The sequence below is a fragment of the Garra rufa genome, chromosome 19 (assembly GCF_049309525.1).
Source record: "Garra rufa chromosome 19, GarRuf1.0, whole genome shotgun sequence".
Taxonomy (NCBI): Eukaryota; Metazoa; Chordata; class Actinopteri; order Cypriniformes; family Cyprinidae; genus Garra; species Garra rufa.
In genome coordinates this window covers 15,592,262-15,606,918 of record NC_133379.1, presented here as the reverse complement: position 1 = coordinate 15,606,918, position 14,657 = coordinate 15,592,262, and the positions used below count along the sequence as shown (strand labels likewise).

Genomic DNA, 14,657 nt, shown 5'->3' with positions numbered 1-14,657 from the left:
ATATATATATATATATATATATATATATATATATATTATATATATATATATATATATATATATATATATATATATATATATATATATATATATATATATATATATATATATATATATATATATATATATATTTTTTTTTTTTTTTTATAAATGCCTAATGTATATTTAATGTATATATTTTTTCTATCTTTCTAACTTTTGACTGGTATTGTATGTTGGACATTATGCATAACAGAACCATACATAGGACTCTTTTGAGTTATACGTTTTGTAATAATGCATTTATTACAAAAAGCACGTATACGTGTACCAAAAGCACGTGTTATCCTTTGCAAAACTGGATCATGTTCATAAAGTTATGACAGAGGTGTGATTTGTAATGGAAAGTCTATTTTTATTTAGTGAATGGCAGTGCTGTGCCAACAGAGCTTTAGCTTTCACTTGACCTTAACATTCAAGTTAATATACAGCATAAATTTAGACAACATGTTGATTAAGTCAAACGGAATATGTGGTGAGATTAAAAACAAAATATTTAACATAAGGCGCAGTAGAAATCACTGAAGGCAGGTTCAGCACGAGACAATCGTACATTAATCGTACACTGTTGCATTAGTAGCGGTTCTTTAACTCTAAGGTATGCATTTATTACAATATTTCATTACTTACCAAAATCCAGAAATTGCTTGATTGACATCGGTGAGGGTGAGAACCTTGAATAATACTCGATTTTGTGCGTGACATCTTTCAGCAAGTAGGTAAACAGTTTCATTATTAGGAATTAAGTCAGTCAACAACCTTACGGCTCGAGTACAGCGCTCACTGCCGACTTGAAGTGGACTGAATGTCGTATTTTACTCAATCAACAGTTTACGATCCATTTTGTTTCTATAGCGACAGCGTGGTTGCAGCGCTTTTTATCACGCAGAATCGTGTGATCCACATCACGTGACATGACAGCGCGTGTTATTACTTGTAGGGTCGATTACACAGTTTGCCAGATAGGGGATGGAATTTAATATACTGCCAAGTACCCGCTTTAAGCTTCTATTTTGTGCAAACTGTTATACAGGGTTCAATAGACCATTCAATAGCCATTAATAGGAAATCAATTAATAAAAAAATAAATCATGAGCTTCATTAGTGACCTTGGATTTGAGTTGAAAATATAATAAAGACAACACACAAACAATCAGTAGAGCCTGCAGGTATTAACAGATATAGCTTACATTGTTTCACTGTTACAGTGGTGCACATCTATACGACAGTAATTAATTTATGCTTTTTTTTTTTTTTTTTTTTTACATTTTTGTGGACATTTTGGACCAAAGCTTCAGGTTCATTTTAAGAACTAACCAATTCTATGTACAATATGATGTAAAATAAATTAGAAATGTTTCAGACACTTTTTTCTTATTAGTTTTACCTTATAGGCTCTTTAAAAGTACATAATGCACATGATATGTTAAGGTGTTAAGGCCCATAGATTAAGACAGTTTTTGTATATTTAAATGGGAATGGGAGAAAGCAACATTATGAATAAAGGACTTATTTTATCCAGAACATGCACAGAAACATGCAGCTTTTCACTTTACAAGATGTTATTTGACGGACTGGAGTTGTGTGGAGTACTTGTGGGTTATTGTGATATTTTTATCAGCTGTTTGGACTCTGATGGCACACATTCATTGCAGAGGATCCATTGGTGAACAAGTAATGCAATTCTAAGTTTCTCCAAATCTGTTCTATGAAAAAACAAACTCATCAACATCTTGAATGGCCTGAGTAGATTTTCAGGAAATGTTTTTCCAAATCATTTTTGGATGAACTATTCCTTTAAACTTGTCTAATGTTCAAATTTTACTGCATATGTGATGCTTGCAATTAGCTACCATATTTATTGTGAACAGTGGTCTAAAAATACATCTCAAATAAACCAACAAGTTTATTTAATCAATATGCTCACAGAAATTTAATAAACACAATCTGCCAAACACCTTATACAGATACAATACAAATAAAATACGGTTTAATATAATTATTTCATTCACTTGCAATATCGATTTTTTATTATTAAAAACTAGATCAAAGAAATTAAGAAAAAAGGTGTTGAAGTTATAGGACTATGGCAAGAAATATTGCACTTATATAATACATAATAACATATAAGCAACCCTTAAGTATAATAACAAAAAACCTTTCTGGCAAATGGGAAGCAAGATTTTACAATATCTCCATCTACAGGATAAATCACAAATTGCTGAATAGTTAAAGTAAAACTGCAACAGTATAAGAGACAGTGTCATATTTCCCTCTATTTTTAATTGAGAAATTGTTTGTTAATATGCTGCTTTATTTTTCACTTTATTTTATTTTAGCAAGTAGGTCTCACACAAAAATGAAAGGCTGTCAACAATAAAGTAGGCTACAAAGAAATATTAACGGATGTGTGCCGACTCATCTGTGTCAACCACAACAGATCTCAAGTTCATAAAACCTGTTTTGCCTGTCTGTCACATTTATGAGACAGCCCAGGCATGTTTTACATAGGTATGGATACATGTTATGCCAGATTATATTGTACAGTGAATCAGAAAGAAAAAGAAAGCAATGCTTTTGGGTTTGGCTCTATGAGTTGGTTATTATCTGGGCAGTGTGGGAATATATGAATTTGTTGACCGGCGGGTGGCTTAGAGCTATTTGTGGCAACCAAGCCTAATGTTACATGTTAATCAGCTAATAAGCTCAGCACACAACTACAGTCTCTTCACTCTCACCAGGATAAAAACACTGAACTAGTCCTCTGTTCTATACAAAACCAAACATTTCCTGAAGAAAAAAAAACGTATAGTGAGCATAAGTGATAAGCATGGATGGTTTGGACATTGCAGGGTTTTTGAGGACAGATTAATTGCTTTTTTTTTTTTTTTTTTTTTTGCTTTTTTTTATCTAAGCCTTCTGCCTACTTTGAGATTCCGACAATGACGTTTCTTTGGTGCAGTTACCACTGAAGAAAACAGCTCACCTCCAAAAGTTGGTACTTGTTTTGTCCCCGCCCAGCTGGTTGTGAACGCCTCTCTCTAGTAAATCATCACTAGAGTCTTGTCCGAATCATTCCGACGAGTCGGTTCTTTTGAACAGGTTCAAAAGAGCGATTCAGCGATCCGGTGTTGTATACTTTAAAACTTCCCAATAAAGACACCTGCACGCACATACATATTTTATTACAATATTATTTCGTTTTAATACGTTTAATAAGAGTGTTTATTTAGCCTAGAATTTCAGGTTTAGCCAACCAGTTTAGTTTGCTACAGACATCATAAATCAAAGAGTGATTTAGAACTGTTCTAAATTTTGTGAATGCGTTTACTTTTTAAATTATAGCATGTTTTAGCATGTTCAAAATCCAAAATGATGATTATTTTTTTGTTAAAACCTTTAAAATGAAAAACGTTATGTCTGTTGATTAAACTGTCACACTAGTTATATTTCACTGGAATGTTTCATATTTATCGCATAACATACTGTCATTTATAATCTAGAATTTCGCATGAAGGCGAAAGATTTCAACTGTGCAGATTTCGCAATATTTATCAACAGAAATCTGCTTGGTTTGAAAGTGCTTTGCTTATGAGTTATGCTTCATATATCTCTACATTATTGGAAAAAGACAATGGCTCTTTTATGGCTGCGGAATTTTGTTAATGTGACCGTGCCATAACATTTCCTCAAATCAGTATTGAAGTAGTGAAATCAACATTAAATTAATATTAAAGTAATTTATCTCTTGCTTCATCATCTTCGTCTCATAACCAATTGATAGCTGATTTAAGATCCGGTCGGACCGATTTAGTCCGATTAATTCAAACCGATTTAACCGATGCATCGAAAAGATCCGACTCCAAGGAACGATTGGTTCAGGAATCGAACATCGCTACTACACTTGCGTTAACGGCCCCTGTGCTGGTTGGATTGCAGTAGGAGTGGATAGAGAGAAAGGGAGGGAGGGATAGAGAGAAAGGGAGGGAGGGATAGAGAGAGAGAGAGAGAGAGAGAGAGAGAGAGAGATGAAAATCACTGCCCGGCCACACGACAGACGCGCCACGCATGAAGAACTTTTACGGCCGAGGCGACGTTGAAGGGCTGTCATATCTCGGGTGGTTACGGAGGGCGCCCATGGTGCTGCTTAGAGATCTACCTATACAATTTCTCCCGTGTTTTCCACGAAGTGAAGGAGGTGAAAACTACCCGCCGCCATTTTTTGGAAGTGACTGGGAGTGGAGAGTTAGCTGTAAACTGGCCACAGCTGATTTAGTTTATATTCCCTGTGAGTCATCACCTTTAGCACTGTCAGTCCGGACGGCCTGGATACTGTAAATACACCGACTCTTCTTCTTCACTATACGATCTGTCGAATGTCCAAAGGAATAAACAAGAAGTGATTTTGTTTACACTTTTCTCCTGAATTCTCACTAACTGTTCCACCCAGGATAGCTGGTGTGGGCTAAGTTAGCCACATTAGCACGCTGAGGTTTTCTCCTGGAGTCCGCTCAAACCTGGCCTGGTGGACGGGTGAGTTCAACTACACCCTCAAACGAGCCGTTTATCTGTTCTTGTCAGGACCTTACCGATGTCTCGTTGCGGTTGTGGCAGTATTTTGTCGTCGTGGGAAGTTCGCTGACATTCCACTAACTGCTCAGCTAATATGTGGCTAATATGGCTAAGTTGGGTTTGGTCTACAACTTTTGGCGTTGTTTAATCGCGTAAAACAAACAAACAAACAAACAAACTACATACTTAAACGTTTCTTCTTTCTCGAATAGCTGTTGACGTTTAAGATGCTGCTGAATATGTAAGTGTAGTTTTGTTTGTACCAGCATGTAGGGTTGACAAACTTGGTTTAGGGTGATGTTGGTTTATATTGGTAAATTTACTTTGACATTCATGTGTAGAATAGACTGCTTTTGTTTATCTAACTTGCCAAATGTTTAAACTTGGCAGTTGTTCCCTGCTTTGAAGGATTAAACCAGGAGGTGAGGGAAAACATTGTAATTTTGTTTCTGAATTGTACTTTTTAAATTGAATTGTTCTTAATTAATCTTAAAAAATAGAAACTAACCGCATTGTTTTTACCACAATGTCCAGTGTCGCATATTATTGCAATGACACTCCCTCCCAGTTTCACTGCACTGTTTCCAACAGCAGGCGTTGATAACTAAATAAAAACAAGCCTTTTAGGGCCTAGTAACAGTGCCTTTTCTCATTATATAAATTAACTATCCACAGCTCTGTTATGACAAGTAATCAGTTGATTAAAGCCCTGGTTTATCGAGCTGGGTATTCCCTTGTTGTGAGCTGCATTCAGTGACGCGCGCCGCATTCCTCATCTCAGAGTGTTGACATTGCGTAACACATTGGACTGGCCAGCAGCCCTTGTACTCTTCTCCATACATATTTAAAGCATCATTCATGATAGTCACCTGGCCTTGGGACAATACAGGTCACTTATTAGCGTAGTTACCGCTATTTAATAGATCACTTTCAAACAGCATTGTCTCAGAGCTGAAAGAAGCTCAGCCTGAAAATTGATTGCTTATTGAGACTGCGCTGCTCTTCCCATTCTTTGTCAAAGTGGATCAATCGGTGTGTATACATACGAAATTCTATGTGCTTATATGGAGTTGAGTAATTATTTGCATGTTAAAATATCTCAATGTACATGCCATACTGAATGAATGATACATTTATTTTTTTCAGTCGTATCTTTTGTTTAACAAGGCGCACATGCGCTTGTTTTTGTATCTGGTTGCAAGCCTTTCTAATGTACGTTACTTGCTTTAGCTGTGAATTGAATGCCTAGTGTTTTTTTTCTCCAAGGATGCGATGACTAAATATTTTGGGTACAAATTTTGTGTGCCAAAAATTGACTTTAATTCCCTGTTGTTTACCTTTGTGGTAAAGTGGCAAAGGTGTGATTCATTTTGGTTTAATTTTACACCTTAATTTTGGGAGCAGTTATTATATATTTTACACTTTCTGACATATGAACATATGAACTGCATCATGCTTTTTGTATAGTGATATACAACAGTCGTCAATTATTGATAAATGTAATAAGATTAGGCTTTCAGGCGCACATTTTTGAAGGGTAAATTATAATGATTAATAATGATATATTCAATAATATTTTAATGGGTTGCATTGCTGTAGGCTACCAGCCAGTCTAGTTATTACAAAGGAATTAGCAAACAACAGCAATTACTTCTCTAGATCATCCATTATAAATCACTTTTTGTTTGAACTCCTGCTCATCAGTTCTCTTTTTTGCTTGGCATTAATTGCGAATTCTTAATGTTGATGATGTCTGTAATGGCCCTTTTTTCAGTGTTTTATTATCTTGATGATGCATGCTATTTTTTCTGTTGTTTAATATTGTGACGGTTACTTTGATACCTGCGTTGAGTGTGTTGAGTAGACTAATTCTCAGTTATTTATCTTGGTAATAAAAACATAAGTCACCCTGCTTTGGCTAATATTTCAGAGATTAATAGCCATTCAGAATCGCAAATATTTTACTGCATGTCAAGATCTGCACAATGCTTATATCAGCCTATGTTTGCATTACTGTTTTTGTACACAGAACTAATGGGACTGGGAGCATGACAGTCATTTATGAGAGATCATGACCTTGCTGTGATTTGATTTACTGTATCTAATAATTTTGTTTTGAATGTACATAAATAAACATCCTAATATGGCATGCACAGCATATTTAATACAGTCTCTCACAGGCTATTCAAAAATGCATTTATCTAGCCTCGGATCTTAAAACTTCCAGTATTTTATGCCATCAGCAATGAGATGATGAATGGGATTAGTGTATCAACAACAAACAGTATAAAATTAACCGTATTATGAAAAAGTCATGTTTTTATTTTCAGTGATTGCTGGGATCAGATCATCTATTCAACACTGTGTATGACATTCCAGAATCACACAACCGTTTTTAGTATTAAAAGAAGATCCACCAATATGCTCTTCATAATAGAATCCAGCATCTTTTAAACATTTTGTATTGAATTGTGCTGGTTTAAATTCTCTTAAGAAAATTATGTTATTCCCCTTACAAACTCCCAGATTTTTTTTGTAACTGAGTCAAGCCTAAATCCATTTGAGTTTTTATCTAAAGCAAACTTTAAAAACCTTATATACCTTTTATATTATTTAAACTTTTGTTAAACCAAGATAATTGCCAAGGAAGCTAGTATGATGTTAAAACCCAACCAAACCCATTTGTCTAGCAGGTGGGAACTTGATTAGTGTGTGAGAATGTCACCTTTAGAGAATCAAACTGGAAACCTGCACCAGGAAGGAGGAACCTTCTGTCATGTGAACAGTTTTAACAGCAGAGATCTTGATCAATACAGGAGGCTTCCAGTGAAGGACAGTCATGCTGTTTTGCACAGACAAGCTGGAAAGAACACGTCTGGTGTTGTCTAGTATCATTTTGATACTTCACTGTGACATTACCAGCTGAGAAAAACAACAAAGGGATTTTTACAACATTGTCTGTCTGTGAAGATTTATTAATGTGAATTCTAACAAAATACACTATAACTATACAGACAGTCTTCTGCAAGTAAACCTAGTCCTTCTTTGTTAAAGCTATAATTCACCCCAAAATGAAATATTACTGCTTTTCTGTTGCTAAAGAAAACGTACTCGGTTACTAACGTAACCTCGGTTCTCTCAGAGAGGGAACGAGTACTGCGTAAGCGTTAAGCTTACGCTTGGGGAAAATCCTTTCCGCGAGAGATATTGAAGCCAAAAAATTATCCTTAATTTTGTATTAATGTAAAACGCGTTGCCGCAGTGAGCAGACATAGGCGAGGCGTATTGCTTGCCTATTGGCTGCTCTGCAGCAACTGCAGCACCTATCGAGCGAGGCTTGGCGCGAAACCAGCTCCAATGAGAGCCTTTCGCGCCTAATACGTCATCTCCCGCCGAAAGTGGCGTGATCCAAGCCTATAAATATCGCTCGAAGGTAGCTACACTCTGGTTTTTTCATCATAAAAGCGCCCAGAGCACGCGCTTGCACGGCAAGGTACGCAGTACTCGTTCCCTCTCTGAGAGAACCGAGGTTACGTTAGTAACCGAGTACGTTCTCTTACGAGAGGTCTCTCGTACTGCGTAAGCGTTAAGCTTACGCTTGGGGACCCCATGTAAAACGCCGTGCATGCCAAGATCTGATGCCATAGACCCGAGGGCGAATAGCCCGGGGTTCATATAGTGTTTGAACGTGCTTGAACATATAAGGGGATTAGGACCCTAGAAACACTGGCTCCTGGTATATCCGGGCAGGTAAACGACCTGGATAAACTTGGAACATGGGTCTAGATATCTGTTAATATCTAGACCGATAGCAACTTGGCCTGTAGGGCGGGAACCTCCAAGTTGTAGAATCTTATGAATGTAGACGGAGAGGCCCAGCCTGCCGCCGTACAAATGTCTTGCAGGTTAATTCCACTCGACCAAGCCCACGACGAGGCCACGCCCCTCGTGGAATGTGCTCTGACACCCAGCGGGCATCGCATGCCCTTGGACTCGTACGCCAGTGCAATAGCATCCACTATCCATCTGGATAAAGTCTGTTTTGACGCAGCCATTCCTTTAGAATGCCCGTAAAACGAGACGAACAGCTGTTCTGTCTGTCTAAAAGCAGACGTGCGAGACACATAGACTCTTAGCGCTCTCACTGGACATAAGAGTCTCGCGTCAGCCTCTTCATTCCCAACCGGCAGAGCAGACAGTGCGATGACCTGTGCTCTAAACGGTGTGTTAATAGACTTTGGCACATATCCATGCTTGGGTTTGAGTATAACTTTAGAGTCGTTAGGTCCAAACTCCATGCATGTCGCGCCCACGGAGAGCGCGTGCAAATCTCCTACGCGCTTCACTGAAGCGAGCGCTAGGAGGAATATAGCCTTAAGAGACAGATATTTTAATTCAGCCGCCTGCAGTGGTTCGAATGGTCCGCCCTTCATAGCGTCCAGCACCACAGAAAGGTCCCAAGTTGGGACTGAAGGCGGTCTGGGTGGATTTAATCTCTTAGCTCCCCTAAGGAAGCGTATGATTAAATCATTCCTCCCTATTGACTGACCTAGCGTTGTCATCGAGAACGCTGCTATGGCCGCCACATAAACTTTGAGCGTGGACGGGGACCTGCCCTTGTCCAGCAGCTCTTGTAGGAAGGAAAGTACATCTGTCACTCCACAGTCTGTGGGTGAGGATCCGCGGGCTGTGCACCAGTCCGCAAATATCGACCACTTCGAGGCATAGAGCCGTCTAGTAGATGGCGCCCTAGCCTGTGTGATCGTTGATATCACTCCTGTGGGGAGTTCATCATATATTCCCTGGTGACCCATACATGAAGGGACCACAGCTCGGGGTGAGGGTGCCAAATCGCGCCGCCCGCCTGCGAGAGGAGGTCTCTCCTCACAGGTATTGGCCACGGTGCGATGCTCGTCATCTGCATCAGCGCTGGGAACCAAGGCTGGTTCCCCCAAAACGGCGCTATTAGCAGTATTGCACACCCTTCCTCCTTCACCCTCTCTATCACCTGAGGTAGGAGAGAGACTGGGGGAAAAGCATAAAGAGGACGGCGGGGCCACGCATGGGCTAGCGCGTCCTTGGCTTTGGAAAAGAATTCTAGACAATGAGCGTTGTCCTGAGATGCAAATAGATCTATCTCCGCTCTGCCGAATGTTTTCCATAATAGCTGCACCGTCTGAGGGTGCAGCGACCATTCGCCCGCCGGAACATTGTTCCTGGACAGTCTGTCTGGTCCTACATTTAGGGTCCCCCGCACGTGCGCTGCCCTCAGCGAGCGCAGGTTGCGATGAACCCATACCAGAAGGCGTTCTGCAAGTGCATGTAGTTTTCTGGACCTGAGACCGCCCTGGCGTTTTATGTAAGCCACTACCGATATGTTGTCGGAGCGGACTAATACATGACTTCCCTTCAATAAAGGAAGAAAATATGTCAGCGCATTCTCCACTGCCATCATTTCGAGGCAGTTGATATGCAGCGATTTCTCGCGTTCTGACCACTGGCCGAACGACGGTCTGCCGTCTAGGAGCGCTCCCCATCCCGAGGTGGACGCGTCCGTGGACACTACTTTCACCTTCGAGGGTCTCTCTAGAGTGACACCTGTTTGGTACCAGCCGGCTGTTCTCCACGGCATCAGGGCTGTAACGCATCTCTGATTGATCGTGAGACGGAGTCGACCGGACGCCCACGCTTGGCGCGGCACTCGCGCTCTCAGCCAGAACTGCAGTGGGCGCATACAGAGCATCCCTAACTGTAGAACTGATGATGCTGACGCCATAAGACCTAACACTCTTTGAAAGGTCTTGAGCGGGGCAGACGCGCTGCAGCAGAGCGCGCTCACTGCTCTCTGAATGTTCAGCGCGCGCACTGACGAAAGCTTCGCTGTCATTGCCAGCGAGTCCACTTCTATGCCCAGGAAGGAGATATTCTGGCTGGGGTTCAGCGAGCTTTTCTCCCAATTGACTTTCAAACCCAAGTTCTCGAGGTGATCGAGTAACATGGTCGTGTGTTCCCTGAGCATTGAGTGAGATTGCGCTAAAATCAGCCAATCGTCCAAATAGTTCAGTATTCGCACGCCTTTCTGTCTGAGCGGGGCGAGTGCTGCGTCCATGCACTTCGTAAATGTACGGGGTGCTAGGGACAAACCGAATGGCAGGACTGTGTACTGATAAGCTTGGCCCTCGAAGGCGAATCTCAAAAATCGCCTGTGACGCGACGCTATCTGTATTTGAAAATACGCGTCTTTCAGATCCACTGACACAAACCAGTCTCCTCGGCACACTTGTGCGAGGATTTTCTTGGTTGTGAGCATTCTGAACTTTCGCTTCACTAGCGCTTTGTTCAGTTGCCTTAGATCTAGTGGTCACTTCGGCTCGTAGCAGGTGTGCTGCATCTGCCTTTATCGTGGTCTCGACGCGTGCCGTGTAACGGCGAGGGCGTCGTCGAAACTGGAGCGAATAGCCTCTCTTTATAATGTCCAGCACCCATTTTGAGACCCCTGGGAGTTTTTCCCATGCATCTATCATGTAATGCGAGGGGGTGGGTGCGAAGCGCGCTCCGATCTGTTACTAACGGAGCCGCTTCGGTGTCTGTGACATGCAAGGCTCGGGGTACGCTGACCGCGGGGACTGCTTTCTCTGTGTGTATATGTGGTTGCGTGGTAACGGCACATTTAACACACTCGATGCAGCTTTAAGCCGCGTAGACTGGGCGTCGTCCGGTTTACAGAAACCGTAAGACCTGCCTGATGTAATATGTGTGGGCACTCTGGGGTGGGCACATATACCACATGCGAAGTCGGTGAAACTGTAGCGAATAGCCTCCTTTAATAATGTCCAGCACCCATTGTGAAACCCCTGGGAGCTTTTCCCATGCATTTACCTGTAACGCAAGGGGGTAGGTGCGAAGCGCGCTCCGATCTGTCAATAACGGAGTCGCTTCGGTGCGTTGTGACGCACGAGTGACTGTGACATTCGAGGCTCGGGGTACACTGACCGCGGGGACTGCTATCTTTGTGTGTATATGTGGTTGCGTAGTAACGGGCACATTCAACACACTCAGCGCAGCCTTTAGCCGTGTAGACGGGGCGTCGTCCGGTTCGTTTTTACAGAAACCGTAAGACCTGCCTGATGTGATATGTGTGGGCACTCTGGGGTGGGCACATTTATCACATGTGAAGCGCAGCCGATTCGGGTCGACTTTATGTGCGCGGGTTTTGTATGACAGGATGTGCTCATGTGTATGTGCATGCGAGCTACACACAAAACACCTTCGGCTATGGCCGGAACACCCGAAAATACACTCCTTTGAGGATTTAATTGGGTAGCCGTGAGAACGGCTCTTGAGTGCAGACAAGCAGGCTGCAGCGCCGGCTTGATGACTGCGGATAACGCTGGAACAGCCACATTTCTTGGAGCTGAGCGAGCGAATACTTTCGGTGGGAGTCTGGCAACTCGCGCACCGGCGTTCAACACTCCAAACAGCGTTCGCCTGCATAGAGCGAACGCACTCCTGGTTTCGTTTTTACAGAAACCGGTTGACGTGCATAATGAGGTGTCTGTGAGCACTGTGAAGCGGGCACATTTAACACTCCAAAACAACGTTCGCCTGCATAGAGCGGATGCACTGTTGGTTTCGTTTTAACAGAAACCGGTTGACGTGCATAATGAGGTGTCTGTGAGCACTGTGAAGCGGGCACATTCAACATCCCAAAGCATAGAGTTAATGCACTGTTGGTTTCGTTTTTACAGAAACCAACAGTGCATAATGTGGTGTCTGTGGGCACTGTGAAGCGGGCACATTTACCACGTGTGACGCGCAATCGATCTGAGTTGATTTTATGTGCGCTGTGTTTGTGTGTAGAGATGAGCACTGGTTAGTGGGCATATTCATACGACACATGAAACACCATCGGCCGTGGCCGGGACACCAGATAATACACTTTATTGGGGGTTTATCTGTGTAGCTGTGGGAACGACTTTTGTGTGCAGGCAAACGGGCGACGGAGCCGGTTTGTTGGCTGCAGAAAACACTGGAACAGTCACATTTCCTGGAACTGGACGAGCGAATAACTTTGGTGGGGGTCCGGCAACCGCGGGACTCGTACACTGTCGTTTTCCCAGATGTGCTAGGACGATTTCGGAGGCTCAGGTTTCAACTCAATCCTGGGCCGCGGGCCGCCTCTGGCGGGGCGGCGGCCAGACGAGAAAAACGTCAGAAAGCGTTAACCACGGGTGCCTCTCAGCAACGGTGAGAGACCATGTTACGCAGCGCTGACGCGGCTAGGCGGCGGCGAGAGCGCGGAGAAGCAGGTTTGACGTCTGACGGCAAGCTTTAGAGGGGAGGGCCGACTTAGCACGCCGTCCAGCGGAGGGCAGACATAAGTGGGCTGCTATCGCCTCTTCTGAGCAGCATGCGCGTTCCCGCTTTGGCGGGAAACGGAAATCCTCTTCCTCCTTCATGGCCCCCCTCGTCAGCGGCGTCGATGGAAGCGGTGGCATACAGCGGCCGCTTTACGTCCGGAACAGAGGCTGACGAGGTCGATGAAGCAGGCGCGCGAACCGGCGAGCTTTGTCGGCTGGAGGAAGGGTCCGGGGCCCGCTGGGCACAGCGCTTTTTACGGCGCGACACCGCGCGGGCGGGGGAGCAGTCTCAGTGAAGAAGGCAAGGCAAGTCCTCAGAGTCGCCATTGGCATCTGCACGAGCCGTATGAAAGCATCTTTAAAAAGACACTTTGCTCTCTTAGAGAAACAGTGTGTATCGCAGCGGCGACACACACTGTAGATTATAAAGGATTATAAAGGATATAGGCGCCGGAAAGCGCAGCAGGAAGGCACGGAAGGCGGCGTGGCCAGCAGTTCCAATGGCTCGTCCCGCTGAGATGCTTGCAGTCGACGGCGGCTTCTTCTCCGGCTCCAGCGATGCGTGAGCTTCGCTTGAAGGATGAAAAAATCAGAGTGTAGCTACCTTCGAGCGATATTTATAGGCTTGGATCACGCCACTTTCGGCGGGAGATGACGTATTAGGCGCGAAAGGCTCTCATTGGAGCTGGTTTCGCGCCAAGCTTCGCTCGATAGGTGCTGCAGTTGCTGCAGAGCAGCCAATAGGCAAGCAATACGCCTCGCCTATGTCTGCTCACTGCGGCAACGCGTTTTACATTAATACAAAATTAAGGATAATTTTTTGGCTTCAATATCTCTCGCGGAAAGGATTTTCCCCAAGCGTAAGCTTAACGCTTACGCAGTACGAGAGACCTCTCGTAAGAGAACTATGAATGTATCATTGATAGTCATGGTCACTAAACTGTCATTGATTTGGAAATAGCTGTGTCTGCAGCATTTCTCCAACATGACATGAGGAAGGATGTTTGGAATGACAAGAGGGGTAAATAACAAACTATTCCTTTAAGGAAACAATCTAAGCATGTATAAGATGAGTTGGAATACCATGGATAGTTAAAATGCCTGAGTTGTCAATGGTACACACTGGAATGCCACAAAATGAACTTGAACTCTCTGCTTGACTTCACCTTTTGTTTGACTTATTGGAGTTATTTTTTTTAATGTTTCAGCAGTAGAACATTTAAAAATAAATTCCTTGTTATTCTTTGTTATAGTTGGTTTCCAAATAACACAGCAGAAAACTTGATTATTTATGAAATACTCCCTTTCAAACTATTTCATAACTCCCTGGAACAAACAGATGGACATTGATTGTATCATTTTGCAATTCATTTATTTACACTCCCTGGAAATGTAATATTTGTCAGTTAACAGTTTTTGTGGTGCTGAATTGTGTCTAAGGTGTCTAAGCTCGATGTGATGGCTAATCTCTTTGCAGCTATTAAAGTGTTTAATCTGTGCATTTCCTGTTAGTGCTGTCTGGAAGAATGTCAGTATGCTTGCAATCATTCTGCACTAGCGTGACCTCAGAGTAAATGATATGCTTCAGAAATGTATCTGTTCTAGTTTGTTGTTTTTAAAATTGGCTGAAAGGTTTTGTAAAAGATGTTCTTTATGTCTGCTTTCTTCTGACTGTGTGTTGAGAAG

At 42.7% G+C, this 14,657-nt stretch overlaps 2 protein-coding genes across 2 annotated transcripts in view; one reads left to right on the top strand and one right to left on the bottom strand.

Annotated features, from left to right (window-relative positions):
• Window positions 1–913, bottom strand: part of pdk3b (pyruvate dehydrogenase kinase, isozyme 3b) — a 22,200-nt gene extending 21,287 nt beyond the window's left edge. The window contains exon 1 of the mRNA XM_073824863.1: window positions 670–913. Within this exon, the coding sequence (XP_073680964.1) occupies window positions 670–772 (103 nt within the window). The 5' untranslated portion in view covers window positions 773–913. The remainder of the gene's footprint in view (window positions 1–669) is intronic.
• Window positions 914–4,058: 3,145 nt separating this feature from the next.
• taok1b (TAO kinase 1b) overlaps window positions 4,059–14,657 on the top strand; it is a 36,297-nt gene continuing 25,698 nt past the window's right edge. Inside the window, exon 1 of the mRNA XM_073823863.1 lies at window positions 4,059–4,572. The gene's annotated coding sequence lies outside the window, so the exon portion shown is untranslated. The remainder of the gene's footprint in view (window positions 4,573–14,657) is intronic.